Source organism: Salvelinus fontinalis, chromosome 24 (genome assembly GCF_029448725.1).
Source record: "Salvelinus fontinalis isolate EN_2023a chromosome 24, ASM2944872v1, whole genome shotgun sequence".
Classification (NCBI taxonomy): domain Eukaryota; kingdom Metazoa; phylum Chordata; class Actinopteri; order Salmoniformes; family Salmonidae; genus Salvelinus; species Salvelinus fontinalis.
The window spans coordinates 40,511,985-40,528,696 of NC_074688.1; the positions used below are offsets into that span (position 1 = coordinate 40,511,985).

At 42.8% G+C, this 16,712-nt stretch overlaps 1 protein-coding gene across 1 annotated transcript; it reads right to left on the bottom strand.

Annotated features, from left to right (window-relative positions):
- Window positions 1–5,098: 5,098 nt before the first annotated feature.
- LOC129822438 (acetyl-coenzyme A transporter 1-like) lies at window positions 5,099–15,661 on the bottom strand. Its single transcript, XM_055880719.1, has 8 exons — window positions 15,216–15,661; window positions 14,948–15,107; window positions 14,586–14,781; window positions 13,761–13,963; window positions 8,844–9,028; window positions 8,511–8,628; window positions 7,946–8,161; window positions 5,099–7,793 (listed from the first exon to the last, which is right to left on the bottom strand). Exons 1-8 carry the CDS (start codon window positions 15,614–15,616, stop codon window positions 7,626–7,628), a joined length of 1,647 nt encoding a protein of 548 aa, XP_055736694.1. The 5' UTR covers window positions 15,617–15,661; the 3' UTR covers window positions 5,099–7,625.
- Between the last annotated feature and the right edge of the window lie 1,051 nt (window positions 15,662–16,712).

Genomic DNA, 16,712 nt, shown 5'->3' on the forward strand with positions numbered 1-16,712 from the left:
CTACCTTTAGCCAGCAGGGGGTCTTCCATACCTTTAGTCAGCAGGGGGTCTTCCCTACCTTTAGCCAGCAGGGGGTCTTCCCAACCTCTAGCCAGCAGGGGGTCTTCCCTACCTTTAGCCAGCAGGGGGTCTTCCGTATCTTTAGCCAGCAGGGGGTCTTCCATACCTTTAGCCAGCAGGGGGTCTTCCATACCTTTAGCCAGCAGGGGGTCTTCCATACCTTTAGCCAGCAGGGGGTCTTCCCAACCTTTAGCCAGCAGGGGGTCTTCCCTACCTTTAGCCAGCAGGGGGTCTTCCATACCTTTAGCCAGCAGGGGCTCTTCCGTACCTTTAGTCAGCAGGGGGTCTTCCATACCTTTAGCCAGCAGGGGGTCTTCCATACCTTTAGTCAGCAGGGGGTCTCCCATACCTTTAGCCAGCAGGGGGTCTTCCCTACCTTTAGCCAGCAGGGGGTCTTCCATACCTTTAGCCAGCAGGGGTCTTCCCTACCTTTAGCCAGCAGGGGGTCTTCCCAACCTTTAGCCAGCAGGGGGTCTTCTATAACTTTAGCCAGCAGGGGGTCTTCCATACCTTTAGCCAGCAGGGGGTCTTCCCTACCTTTAGCCAGCAGGGGTCTTCCATACCTTTAGCCAGCAGGAGTCTTCCATACCTTTAGCCAGCAGGGGGTCTTCCGTACCTTTAGCCAGCAGGGGTCTTCCGTACTTTTAGCCATTAGGGGGTCTACCATATCTTTAGCCAGCAGGGGGTCTTTCGTACCTTTAGCCAGCAGGGGGTCTTCCGTACCTTTAGCCATTAGGGGGTCTTCCGTACCTTTAGCCAGCAGGGGGTCTTTCGTACCTTTAGCCAGCATGGGGTCTTCCGGACCTTTAGCCAGCAGGGCTCTTCCCTACCTTTAGCCAGCAGGGGGTCTTCCATACCTTTAGCCAGCAGGGGGTCTTCCATACCTTTAGCCAGCAGGGGGTCTTCCCTACCTTTAGCCAGCAGGGGGTCTTCCATACCTTTAGCCAGCAGGGGGTCTTCCATACCTTTAGCCAGCAGGGGTCTTCCATACCTTTAGCCAGCAGGGGGTCTTCCATACCTTTAGCCAGCAGGGGGTCTTCCGTACCTTTAGCCAGCAGGGGGTCTTCCATACCTTTAGCCAGCAGGGGATCTTCCGTACCTTTAGCCAGCAGGGGGTCTTCCATACCTTTAGCCAGCAGGGGGTCTTCCCTACCTTTAGCCAGCAGGGGGTCTTCCCTACCTTTAGCCAGCAGGGGGTCTTCCATACCTTTAGCCAGCAGGGGGTCTTCCCTACCTTTAGCCAGCAGGGGTCTTCCATACCTTTAGCCAGCAGGGGTCTTCCCTACCTTTCGCCAGCAGGGGTCTTCCATACCTTTAGCCAGCAGGGGGTCTTCCCTACCTTTAGCCAGCAGGGGTCTTCCATACCTTTAGCCAGCAGGGGGTCTTCCATACCTTTAGCCAGCAGGGGGTCTGCCATACCTTTAGCCAGCAGGGGTCTTCCATACCTTTAGCCAGCAGGGGGTCTTCCGTACCTTTAGCCAGCAGGGGGTCTTCCATACCTTTAGCCAGCAGGGGGTCTTCCCTACCTTTAGCCAGCAGGGGGTCTTCCATACCTTTAGCCAGCAGGGGGTCTTCCCTACCTTTAGCCAGCAGGGGGTCTTCCATACCTTTAGCCAGCAGGGGGTCTTCCATACCTTTAGCCAGCAGGGGGTCTTCCATACCTTTAGCCAGCAGGGGGTCTTCCCTACCTTTAGCCAGCAGGGGTCTCCCATACCAGCAGGGGGTCTCCCATACCAGCAGGGGGTCTCCCATACCAGCAGGGGGTCTTCCGTACCTTTAGCCAGCAGGGGGTCTCCCATACCAGCAGGGGGTCTTCCGTACCTTTAGCCAGCAGGGGGTCTTCCGTACCTTTAGTCAGCAGGGGGGAGAGGAGAGGGATGTCGATGGAGATGTGATCCACCTCCAGGAATCTTCCTCTGAGGCTCTCTGTGGTGGTCTGGACTCTCCCTCTGAGGCTTACATTCTTCTCTATGAACCGTGCTGGGATCTCAGAGGCTACACCAAATCTAGTCATCTGACGAGGGTGGTGAGGCATGAAAGACCTTGTTAGAAAAGCATTCCTAGTAGGAATAACTGTTATAAGTTCAATGTGTTGTAAGAAGTTACACTGAACATTCCTATTAAGTCACCATGAAATATTATTTGGGCAACACAAAATTGGAACCTCTACTAGCAAAAACGATAGATCATTCTGTTAGCTAAACAAAAACAACAGATCATTCTATTAGCTAAACAAAAACAACAGATCATTCTATTAGCTAAACAAAAACAACAGATCATTCTATTAGCGAAACAAAACAACAGATCATTCTGTTAGCTAAACAAAACCAACAGATCATTCTATTAGCTAAACAAAACCAACAGATCATTCTATTAGCTAAACAAAAACAACAGATCATTCTATTAGCTAAACAAAACCACAGATCATTCTATTAGCAAAACAAAAAAGACAGATCATTCTATTAGCTAAACAAAAACAACAGATCATTCTATTAGCTAAACAAAAACAACAGATCATTCTGAACAAAAATATAAACGCACCGTGCAACAATTTCAATGATTTTACTGAGTTACAGTTCAGGAAATCAGTCAATTGAAATAAATGAATTAGGTCCTAAACTATGGATTTCACATGACAGGGCAGGGGCAGCTTGCCCAGCCAATCAGAATCAGTTTTTCCCCACAAAAGAGCTTTATTATAGATAGAAATACCCCTGAGTCTCATCAGCTGTCCGGGTGGCTGGTCTCAGACGGTCCCGCAGGTGATTAAGACGGATGTGGAGGTCGTGGGTCTGACGTGGTTACACGTGGTCTGCGGTTGTGAGGCCAGTTGGACGTACTGCCATATTCGCTAAACGACATTGGAGGCAGCTTATGGTAGAGAAATGAAAATTAAATTTTATGGCAAAAGCTCTGGTAGACATTCCTGCAGTCAGCATGTCAATTGCATGCTTCATCAAAACTTGAGACATCTGTGGCATTGTGTTGTGTGACAAAACTGCACACTTTTGTCCCCAGCACAAGCTTCTTGATATAACACACCTGTTAGGTGGATGGATTATCTTGGCAGAGGAGAAATGTTTGCTAACAGGGATGTAAACAAATTTGTGCACAAAATTAGAGAAATAAGCTTTTTGTGCGTATGGAACATTTCTGGGATCTTTTATTTCAGTTCATAAAACATGGGGCCAACACTTTACATGTTGTGTTTATATTTTTGTTCAGTATTTTAGCTAAACAAAAACGACAGATCATTCTGTTAGCTAAACAAAAACGACAGATCATTCTGTTAGCTAAACAAAAACGACAGATCATTCTGTTAGCTAAACAAAAACGATAGATCATTCTGTTAGCTAAACTAAAACAACAGATCATTCTATTAGCTAAACAAAAATGTCAGATCATTCTATTAGCTAAACAAAACCACAGATCATTCTATTAGCTAAACTAAAACAACAGATCATTCTATTAGCTAAACAAAAATGTCAGATCATTCTATTAGCTAAACAAAACCACAGATCATTCTATTAGCTAAACAAAAACAACAGATCATTCTATTAGCTAAACAAAAACGACAGATCATTCTATTAGCTAAACAAAAACAACAGATCATTCTATTAGCTAAACAAAACAACAGATCATTCTGTTAGCTAAACAAAAACAACAGATCATTCTATTAGCTAAACAAAAACGACAGATCAGGACCTTTCTAAAAACCAAGGGATGGAGATTGATAATCTGTTTAAGAAGAAAAGGCTGTTAGGCTGACTAACTAAACAACACATTGGGCAAACAGTTCTTCAACTGCCGTCCTAAATTGATCCTGACCTTATAACCTATGCAGAGCTGGCATTTCATTGAACCAGAGGGGAAGGTCTCATCTCGTCTGGTTAAAACACCACAATCTGTCGATGTCGTTATGAGTATTCCCTTGACATTCGCTAGAGACAGAATTTCGCCTGTTTTCCTTCAACCAGGGTTTGCGTGAAACCTGACTCGCTACCGCCTCCTGGTGGAACATGCCTGCATCACATTTGGCTTTATATGCATAACCAAAACTACTTACCAAATTAATACTCCTTGATATTACTATTACCCCAGCAATTGCTAGTCCAGTACTAGAAGAGAAAACAGAGATGTTACCCAAAGATGTCAGGACGTGTTAGCTACACCTTTAGTCAATTTTAACAGCTGATCTGCTGTCTCATTTGAACGAACCGTCTAACGTAAATCTCATTTGAACGAACCGTCTAACGTAAACTCACCCCATTCCGTACAAATGTGCGCAACCGCAACATTCAAACGAGGCTACAAAGAAAACTAATGGGACTGTAGCGACTGTGTTGACTTCAAAATCGGGGGTGTGAACTAGGTTTCTATTCAAGCGTTGATCGACATGGTAATGGCTCTATAGTATTGGAGAAAATTAATGCAGAAACAGGCAGCGTTTAGGTCATGTAATTGATCATATTGGAAAGGGGAGAAATTGTGCTTTACAATGGTATTGACATTACAGTTGATCTGGAAGTATTACGTTTTTGGGGTGTTAAAAGAAGGGAAATTGTATGGACCAAGGCGATGTACGAGTTTACGTTACTCCCCAGTCGGTTCTTGACTGGACAATGGTTAAATTATCATCAGCGACGTGAGAAACTACATAAATTGTTTTTAGAAGTATTTTCTCCTTTCTCCTCTGCCTCACTCCTGTACACTGGCATGTTTTAAAAATGTCTAAGAGACTACAAAAGTCCGTCTGCCCACTCAACAGGTAATGTATGGAAGAGGATGAAAAAATTAAATAAAAACGCCTGGTGTGGCGTTTTCATAAATGTTTCATTATCTAATCCTACTACTAAATTGAAAGTTATATATCGTGTATAGAAACTGTTATATATTGCATAAATCAGGTGTGAGATATATAAAAATATTCTAAATATATAAAAATATTAAAAACACACACCCAGAAAGGATTAAATGATTTAATAATGTAAAGTATGTTATGAGTAATCAGATAAAACATTTGAAACCAGAGTGCGTATTCATTGTATGACATAAGATATTTATTACTGTAAATATTTTCAATATTACATCTTGGGAATGTTGGTACAAAAGTTACTCAGAACATCTTACAGCATAACATACAAGTCTCACAGGGTACAGTGCAGAGTTCGGGTCAATCACATTGAAATTATAGTCAATACATTTTTTTTATTTTTTCTCTAAAATGTTTCTAATTGAAAAGCATTGAATAGAATGGATTGGAATTGTAGTGTACTTCCCGAACTGACTGGAAGTTAAATGGAATTGATCCCAACCCGGGTAGTCACTCTCGGTAAAGCACGGCACTTGCAATGCCAGGGTTGTGGGTTTGATTCCCACAGTTGTTCCCACTAGGGACAACTCCAATACCAAGCAGGTCTTTAACGTCAGCTTTTATAAATCAAAGATTTGTTTGCAACAGCCCATCACAAATCATTTGTATTCCATGGGAAATTCAGTAGTTGAACATTCTTTTAAAAGCCCTCCACTCATCTTGGAAAATAACTAGAGGTTTTTATTTAAAGAATGTACAACTGAAATTAAGACAAACCGACATGAAAAAAAAGGGCCCAAAAAAAAAAAGTATAATTCATTTAAATATTTGGTAAATCAAAACATATCCATATGTAAGTGAATGCTGGTAGAGTTTAGGCAATATTTTAAATTGTTAAAAGTACTGACACAGACATAAAAGTACTGACACAGACATAAAAGTGATGTACATACAGCAGCATCACAAGATGTAAAATAAAGAGAAAGTTAAAAAATGAAATGTTCAAGGCTAACAAGTGTCTCAGTTACAGTATGAAGGCTTGGCATTGGTGTGGAAACTCAGCGTACTCTTTTCCCCCACACAAAAGGAGAACAACCTGATCTGGGATCTCATTATACTCCAACCCTGACTTCCATCTTTAGGAGCTGAGCCCCATCTGAATGTGGACAGGTGGTTAGGGGCAGACATTAAGGGAGAAACACGGAATCTGATTGATCAGTGTTACACATATGGATCAATGCAAATTATTTTGTTCAGCCTGATGTAGAATAGAGCAGAGAGACCCAAAATAAATACAAATAACTCTTGAGAATTAACAGAAAAATATTGATATTTTCTATGACATAAACCAAACAGAACCGATACAGGTGATCCCAGATCCGGACCTGACTGTTTACTGCCTTCTCCCTTTCACACAACCTCTGACCTCTCATTGCTGGTTTAGAGAAAATACTGTTGTATTCAAAAAATGAGAGACATACGCTGAGTACACAAAACATTAAGAACCGTCCATCACAGACTGACCAGGTGAAAGCTATGATCCCTTATTGATGTCACTTGTTCAATCCACTTCAATCAGTGTAGATGAAGGGGAGGAGACGGGTTAAAGTAGGATTTTCAAGCCTGGAGACAATTGAGACATGAATTGTGTTTGTGCCATTCAGAGGGTGAATTGTCAAGAAAGAAATATTGAAGTGCCTTTGAACAGGGTATGGTAGTAGGTGCCAGGCACACCAGTTTGTGTAAAGAAATGCAACGCTGCTGAGGTTCACGCTCAACAGTTTCCCGTGTGTATCAAGAATGGTCCAACACCCAAAGGACCCAAAGGCAAAATGGGGGGGGGGGGGGGGTGTAACTCAACATTAGGAAGGTGGAACATAGTAACTCAATAGGAAGGTGTTCCTAACGTTTTGTACACTCAGTGTATATTAAAACACTACTGTTATAATTTAGGCATTTCTTTCAAAGGGGCTATAGATGAGCATCAAGAATAGAAATGTGATTTCTGACTCCATGTTACACAAAGAAATGTGACCTATTTATCAACTAGGTCTTGGCTGTACATCTCAAAGTTCATATTTAACCATCCATATATAATGTGGTTTGCTTTTTATGACCGTTCGTTGATGAATGCCTTCTTTAAATATCCGACCAACTTTAAAATCAGAGTCTTTGAAGAACAGAGCAAGGCACAAATAACAGTGACAGAAAGTGAAATAGCTTAAGTAGCAGACAATGTGGATTGAGAAGGAGCAGCTATGTCTACTGTAAATATTCCTAGCAAGAAGAATAGTTCCTTCTTTTGTTTCCAATGGGACATAGTTGAAGCGGCACCCACAGAAGCCATGGTGAGGATGTGACGTTGCAAGGAGAAATATCATTCTTGACTCTCCAAGAGAGTGTGGTTATTGACCGTTATGGTCCATAGTCTTGTGGTGACCGGACCACAGTTAACGCAAAGAAAGACTGCTGAAGGATAATATATACACTGAGCAAAGGGTGGGAAGAAGGGATTGGAGGGAAAAAAGAGGGACACTGAGAAGAGTCAGAGAAGGAGAGAGACAGACAGAGAAAGGAGAGAAATAAAGAGAGTTGGAGGAAGACGGAAACAGAAACGAGAGAGGAAGTGATGTTCGGGCCAGGGTCAAAGGCTGAGTTGACAGAAGCTTTTATATCAGACTGTAGCTGTCTGGCGATTGGCCTTGCTGGGGTCAGGAAGGGGCGGTGCAGGTCAGGAGCTGGGTGAACGTTGTCATTGGCCGATCCTGCACCTCCAAGCTGCAGGGCTCTGATCCTGTAGCCTTCTCATCCTCTTCCCTAGCCACACCCACCACGTTAGTCCTATCAACACACACACCACCGACTCCACATAGTAACCATCCAATGATGTCACACACACACCGCCCTCCTTAACACACAGCTGTAGGAGGGAAGAGAGAGAAAAAGACAGGGATACGTTTAAGAGAAGTATTTCCACAGAATTCACATAATAAGCTATTTAATGTACTACGACAGTACAATGGGATAATTGTCAGGTAATTCTCTTCCATGTAGACACTCTCTCCCACTTACCCCCGTCTCCTCTGGGGAGCCACAACTCTGCCCAGCAGCTCCCTGGCACTCTTTAGAGGTGAGTGGGTCGACCATCCACAATGCCAGGGTGGAGGGCCAGTTTCCCCCCAGGTTGGTGACAGTGTTCAGCAGGGTCATGTAAGTCCCACCAATCACTGGGTCACTCACTTTAGCATGGAAAGCCATACAGGCCACATACATGCTGTACAGCGCCACCTGTGGGTAAGGAGGGGAAATGCAGGAGTTTGAGAAAATTTAAGTGTAGTGTCCCAAGCTGGATCAAGTGGATTTATACTGCCTAATTTCGCACAGACAGACAGAGAGCTTTGACTACGTACAGACTCAGTGAGCATAACCTTGCTATTGAGAAAGGCCTCTGAAAGCAGAGCTGGCTCTCAAGAGAAGACCGGTTTTATCGCACACTGCCCACAAAATGAGGTGGAAACTGAGCCTAACCTCCTGCCAAACAAATAAATAAGTAACATTATATATATATATATAAATAAAAGAGAGAGAAAGAGGAGAGAGAAAACAGAGATGAGATAGATCGTGTTTACAGTATTACCTGATGTAGTGTGTAGCTGAACAGTACTATAGTGTAGTAGTAGAGAGGGAATCCCCCTTCCTGCTTTAAACTGGGAGTCCACCACACCAACACAGCATACCCCAGACCTATCAACAACCTACACAGGAAAACACAAATGTACAGGAAGTGTGTGTGTGTGTGTGTGTGTGTGTGTGTGTGTGTGTGTGTGTGTGTGTGTGTGTGTGTGTGTGTGTGTGTGTGTGTGTGTGTGTGTGTGTGATATTGTGTGATATTGTGTGATATTGTGTGATATCGTGTGATATTGTGTGATATTGTGTGATATTGTGTGATATTGTGTGATATTGTGTATACCTGAAGGGAAAGGCCTTGTAGAAGATGTCTAGTGGTCGTGGTCCTGCGGTGTATTTACTGATGATGAGTGGTAGTAGTACCTGCAGTGGAACCATGGGAACGGCCAGTAACGCCAGCTGCTCTTTAGGAACACCTGCCTCTACCAGCTTCAGACCGGTCACTGCGTCTGCTGCAGAGAAACCCATCTGGAGATAGACAGAGACAGACTGACAGGTACCTTCACGGAGACTGGGTTAGATACTGCAGGTCAATTAGGCTAGTTGTCCAGGCAGCTTGGTTACAGTGTAGGCCCCTCAGAAAATAGAACCAGGCTAAACAGGGTGACCACATTCTGGCTTAACCTGACTTATCATGTCAGGTAAATTACAGGTGCAGTAATCTGTACTGGGTGATATGTATAGACAGTCATCTGTACTGGGTGATATGTATAGACAGTCATCTGTACTGGGTGATATGTATAGACATGTCAGGTAAATTACAGGTGCAGTAATCTGTACTGGGTGATATGTATAGACAGTCATCTGTACTGGGTGATATGTATAGACAGTCATCTGTACTGGGTGATATGTATAGACAGTAATCTGTACTGGGTGATATGTATAGACATGTCAGGTAAATTACAGGTGCAGTAATCTGTACTGGGTGACATGTATAGACAGTCATCTGTACTGGGTGATATGTATAGACATGTCAGGTAAATTACAGGTGCAGTAATCTGTACTGGGTGACATGTATAGACAGTCATCTGTACTGGGTGATATGTATAGACATGTCAGGTAAATTACAGGTGCAGTAATCTGTACTGGGTGACATGTATAGACAGTCATCTGTACTGGGTGACATGTATAGACAGTCATCTGTACTGGGTGATATGTATAGACAGTAATCTGTACTGGGTGATATGTATAGACAGTCATCTGTACTGGGTGATATGTATAGACAGTAATCTGTACTGGGTGATATGTATAGACAGTAATCTGTACTGGGTGATATGTATAGACATGTCAGGTAAATTACAGGTGCAGTAATCTGTACTGGGTGACATGTATAGACAGTCATCTGTACTGGGTGATATGTATAGACAGTAATCTGTACTGGGTGATATGTATAGACAGTAATCTGTACTGGGTGATATGTATAGACATGTCAGGTAAATTACAGGTGCAGTAATCTGTACTGGGTGACATGTATAGACAGTCATCTGTACTGGGTGATATGTATAGACAGTAATCTGTACTGGGTGATATGTATAGACAGTCATCTGTACTGGGTGATATGTATAGACAGTAATCTGTACTGGGTGATATGTATAGACAGTAATCTGTACTGGGTGATATGTATAGACATGTCAGGTAAATTACAGGTGCAGTAATCTGTACTGGGTGACATGTATAGACAGTCATCTGTACTGGGTGATATGTATAGACAGTAATCTGTACTGGGTGATATGTATAGACAGTAATCTGTACTGGGTGATATGTATAGACATGTCAGGTAAATTACAGGTGCAGTAATCTGTACTGGGTGACATGTATAGACAGTCATCTGTACTGGGTGATATGTATAGACAGTAATCTGTACTGGGTGATATGTATAGACAGTAATCTGTACTGGGTGATATGTATAGACATGTCAGGTAAATTACAGGTGCAGTAATCTGTACTGGGTGACATGTATAGACAGTCATCTGTACTGGGTGATATGTATAGACAGTAATCTGTACTGGGTGATATGTATAGACAGTAAACTGTACTGGGTGATATGTATAGACAGTAAACTGTACTGGGTGATATGTATAGACAGTAATCTGTACTGGGTGATATGTATAGACATGTCAGGTAAATTACAGGTGCAGTAATCTGTACTGGGTGACATGTATAGACAGTCATCTGTACTGGGTGATATGTATAGACAGTAATCTGTACTGGGTGATATGTATAGACAGTCATCTGTACTGGGTGATATGTATAGACATGTCAGGTAAATTACAGGTGCAGTAATCTGTACTGGGTGACATGTATAGACAGTCATCTGTACTGGGTGATATGTATAGACAGTAATCTGTACTGGGTGATATGTATAGACAGTCATCTGTACTGGGTGATATGTATAGACAGTAATCTGTACTGGGTGATATGTATAGACAGTAATCTGTACTGGGTGATATGTATAGACATGTCAGGTAAATTACAGGTGCAGTAATCTGTACTGGGTGACATGTATAGACAGTCATCTGTACTGGGTGATATGTATAGACAGTAATCTGTACTGGGTGATATGTATAGACAGTAATCTGTACTGGGTGATATGTATAGACATGTCAGGTAAATTACAGGTGCAGTAATCTGTACTGGGTGACATGTATAGACAGTCATCTGTACTGGGTGATATGTATAGACAGTAATCTGTACTGGGTGATATGTATAGACAGTAATCTGTACTGGGTGATATGTATAGACATGTCAGGTAAATTACAGGTGCAGTAATCTGTACTGGGTGACATGTATAGACAGTCATCTGTACTGGGTGATATGTATAGACAGTAATCTGTACTGGGTGATATGTATAGACAGTAAACTGTACTGGGTGATATGTATAGACAGTAAACTGTACTGGGTGATATGTATAGACAGTAATCTGTACTGGGTGATATGTATAGACATGTCAGGTAAATTACAGGTGCAGTAATCTGTACTGGGTGACATGTATAGACAGTCATCTGTACTGGGTGATATGTATAGACAGTAATCTGTACTGGGTGATATGTATAGACAGTCATCTGTACTGGGTGATATGTATAGACAGTAATCTGTACTGGGTGATATGTATAGACAGTAATCTGTACTGGGTGATATGTATAGACATGTCAGGTAAATTACAGGTGCAGTAATCTGTACTGGGTGACATGTATAGACAGTCATCTGTACTGGGTGATATGTATAGACAGTAATCTGTACTGGGTGATATGTATAGACAGTAATCTGTACTGGGTGATATGTATAGACATGTCAGGTAAATTACAGGTGCAGTAATCTGTACTGGGTGACATGTATAGACAGTCATCTGTACTGGGTGATATGTATAGACAGTAATCTGTACTGGGTGATATGTATAGACAGTAATCTGTACTGGGTGATATGTATAGACATGTCAGGTAAATTACAGGTGCAGTAATCTGTACTGGGTGACATGTATAGACAGTCATCTGTACTGGGTGATATGTATAGACAGTAATCTGTACTGGGTGATATGTATAGACAGTAAACTGTACTGGGTGATATGTATAGACAGTAAACTGTACTGGGTGATATGTATAGACAGTAATCTGTACTGGGTGATATGTATAGACATGTCAGGTAAATTACAGGTGCAGTAATCTGTACTGGGTGACATGTATAGACAGTCATCTGTACTGGGTGATATGTATAGACAGTCATCTGTACTGGGTGATATGTATAGACAGTAAACTGTACTGGGTGATATGTATAGACAGTAAACTGTACTGGGTGATATGTATAGACAGTAATCTGTACTGGGTGATATGTATAGACATGTCAGGTAAATTACAGGTGCAGTAATCTGTACTGGGTGACATGTATAGACAGTCATCTGTACTGGGTGATATGTATAGACAGTAATCTGTACTGGGTGATATGTATAGACAGTAAACTGTACTGGGTGATATGTATAGACAGTAAACTGTACTGGGTGATATGTATAGACAGTAATCTGTACTGGGTGATATGTATAGACATGTCAGGTAAATTACAGGTGCAGTAATCTGTACTGGGTGACATGTATAGACAGTCATCTGTACTGGGTGATATGTATAGACAGTAATCTGTACTGGGTGATATGTATAGACAGTAAACTGTACTGGGTGATATGTATAGACAGTAAACTGTACTGGGTGATATGTATAGACAGTAATCTGTACTGGGTGATATGTATAGACATGTCAGGTAAATTACAGGTGCAGTAATCTGTACTGGGTGACATGTATAGACAGTCATCTGTACTGGGTGATATGTATAGACAGTAATCTGTACTGGGTGATATGTATAGACAGTAAACTGTACTGGGTGATATGTATAGACAGTAAACTGTACTGGGTGATATGTATAGACAGTAATCTGTACTGGGTGATATGTATAGACATGTCAGGTAAATTACAGGTGCAGTAATCTGTACTGGGTGACATGTATAGACAGTCATCTGTACTGGGTGATATGTATAGACAGTAATCTGTACTGGGTGATATGTATAGACAGTAAACTGTACTGGGTGATATGTATAGACAGTAAACTGTACTGGGTGATATGTATAGACAGTAATCTGTACTGGGTGATATGTATAGACATGTCAGGTAAATTACAGGTGCAGTAATCTGTACTGGGTGACATGTATAGACAGTCATCTGTACTGGGTGATATGTATAGACAGTAATCTGTACTGGGTGATATGTATAGACAGTAAACTGTACTGGGTGATATGTATAGACAGTAAACTGTACTGGGTGATATGTATAGACAGTAATCTGTACTGGGTGATATGTATAGACATGTCAGGTAAATTACAGGTGCAGTAATCTGTACTGGGTGACATGTATAGACAGTCATCTGTACTGGGTGATATGTATAGACAGTAATCTGTACTGGGTGATATGTATAGACAGTAATCTGTACTGGGTGATATGTATAGACAGTAAACTGTACTGGGTGATATGTTTAGACAGTAATCTGTACTGGGTGATATGTATAGACAGTAATCTGTACTGGGTGATATGTATAGACAGTAATCTGTACTGGGTGATATGTATAGACAGTAAACTGTACTGGGTGACATGTATAGACAGTAAACTGTACTGGGTGATATGTATAGACAGGTAAGTTACAGGTGCAGCTGTATCGTAGGTACCTTAGCAGTGAGCAGCAGGCTACAGAAGGTGAACACCGCAGGCATCTTGATGATGGACACCAGCAGTTTGTATGTTTCCATAACGCTCTGCGTCTCCTCCCGGACCTTCTTCCTCCCGTGCTGTCCCCTGGCGTTCTCCTTCTTCAGAACGGCCACCAGCGTGGTCGACACCAGGAACACCACGCCCCAGAAAAACAGGAAGTCTGCGCCAAGGGAGCCAATCACAGACAACGACAATGTTACAGAGTGGTTACAACAGCAAAGCAGTGCAATGATGGTCAAGGTTTATTCACGCATCTTCTATAGCATGTTACTTGTCTGTTGACTGGCAAAACCGTACGGAAAAACATCAGCCAAAAGTTCACTCCAAAACAAGAGTTTATTTTCTCTCACTTCAGCTCAAAATCACAAATATCTGTGCTCTGATCAAATTTACCCAGATAATAAAAAGTTGTTTGGCCTCAAAATTGCCAGTGTATCGATGTTCTAAAATGCAAGGAAATGCACATGCCTGGTACGTGTTATACGTAACTATGCTTATCAAGAGATTACAAGGAAACAAAAATGTCCTACAATTCTGATACCATACCAAGCTTTAGTACCTATTGTTTACTCAGGGCAAGATGATCGAATGCAAAACCTGGCCAACGGACATTCCATCTTCAGCAAGGAAGGGTTAATAAAGCTTTGCATGTCTGTAATTGTATTTAATGCCAGTCGACCGTAGCAAGACTAAACTAAATATCTGGATTAACGTTCTTCCTCCTGCTTCATAGATGACATTGATCTCTGCCTTCTCATCTTTGTCTCTCCCTCATTCTGTACCTGACAGTGTCACGATGCCAGTCTCTTTAGGCTCTGCTCTCAGGTATTTGTTGCAGAAGTCAGCTGACTCCAGGGCCAGGAAGAGCACGTTGCCTAGGAAGTAGCCAGCAGTCTGTCCCACAGAGTTACAGGTGGAGGCGTAGCCCACGTTCTCCCTAGACAGCATGGTCAGAGCCCAGCCATCCACTGCTATGTCCTGGGATGGGAATATAACAGAGTTATGTATCACAATAACTTTTGAGTGTGTGTGTGTGTGTTGTGTTGTGTGTTGTGTGTGGTGTTGTGTGTGGTGTTGTGTGTGGTGTTGTGTGTGGTGTTGTGTGTGGTGTTGTGTGTGGTGTTGTGTGTGGTGTGTGTGTTACCTGGGTGGCTGCCAGAAAGGCCAGCATGAAGAACACCGCCGTCAGGGTCATCACATCGGGGCCCTGCCCCTCATCACTTTCCAGCAGCGTATCCACGGTAACCGACAGGTACAGCATGAAGAGACCCAGCAGGTACTGGGTGGGCACCAGCCACGACTTCCTGAGAGGGAGAGATGAGGCTTTGACTCATTTGATTGCAGCAGTCAACCCATCAGACACAATATAAAACATAAAGTAAACGTATCAGTCTTATAAATCATTGTCTTACCGGCGTCCAAACCCGGTCAGGTAGAGCGCGTCAACCAGCGGGGCCCACAGCAGCTTGAGACTGAAGGGCCAGAAGACAAAGCTGAAGAAGGCCTGGTCCTTGTAGCTGACGTTCTTACTCTGCAGGATGAGAGGGATGCTCCCGGCCAGGCCCAGAGGGATGCCCTGGAGGACATACAGGAAGAGCAGCAGAGATACGTTCCCCAGCTCCCCTCTGATACCAGGTTGCACACTGGGATGTCCGTTGTTCTCCGTGTCAGATCCTTGAAGCAACGCTTCCCCCTCCTCCTCCAGGTCAGGGGTGGTGTTGTGAACCCTGTTCCCGTCCCTCATGTCCCCCTGGGGGACAGCGGGTTTCCTCTGGCGCCCGTTCTTATGTGTGACCGAGTCAGATAGCTCCATTGTGGAGCCGCCGCGGGCATCAAACCAGCTGTGCCCTCTGGAAACCTGGCGAGGAAGGATGCAGGCAGGGGTTAGTCATTTTCTATTAGGAAACATATCTGCTTTGTTCTATCCCTCTGTGTTTTTAGATGGGCTACGTCTTGGCCAAGGGTACTCAACTCTTACTCTACGAGGTCAGGAACCTGCTGCTTTTTTGCTCAACCTGATAATGAATTGCTCACACCTGGTGTCCCAGGTCTAAATCAGTCCCTGATTAGAGGGGAACAACTAAAAAATGCAGTGGAACTGGCTTCAAGGTCCAGAGTTGAGTTTGAGGACTCTAGTTCTCAATGTTCATTGCCAACACTTGTCTGAGTTTGGTTTCCATTGTCAAAGCAATGTACAACTACAAAAAAGTGAATTCCTTGTCTGGATGAGACCCCAATTAGCATCTCCAGCTAGTACAGTAATGCTAAGCTTCTACATAAACAAGGTTGCAAGCTATAAGTCTTAATCCATGGGAGAGAGAAGGCATACATGTTGAATAATCATCGTTCTCCCGTTGACTAAGCCCAAGCAGGCACCAGCAAGCTCATGATGTGGGTGGGAACCAAAACAACGTAGTGCCATGACACATTGAAAAGATTTCCTGGAGTTTCATCTTTAGCTAATACACACAACAAAAAGGCCATGAGAATTCAATAAATATTGGTTAAAATGGTAATTGAAGATCAAGCATTAGACAATGAATGAGAGATGACAGAAAGTTAGCAAGCTAAGCATGTTATCATTACGTTATAAAAAATCTTTGACGTTACCTTGTGTTGTCATGCGACCTTGTGTTGACTGTTGTCATGCGACACCACATGCCAAACCAAACAATGAATGACTGTGTCGACTATCATTCAAAAAATGGATTATAGTTGATTCGACTGCGAACGTTGCCTTGAACTATGTATGAATTGCATTTAATACGGTCAAAAACACAGACATAGCTACCTATTTGGCCTTCACTTGATTACATCGGTAGATCGTTTATTCAGAGGGCAAGGAAGTGTAGCTATCTGTGTAACGTCGATATGTGTCCGTGTGCTTCAGCTGACGTGTCAAATTGATG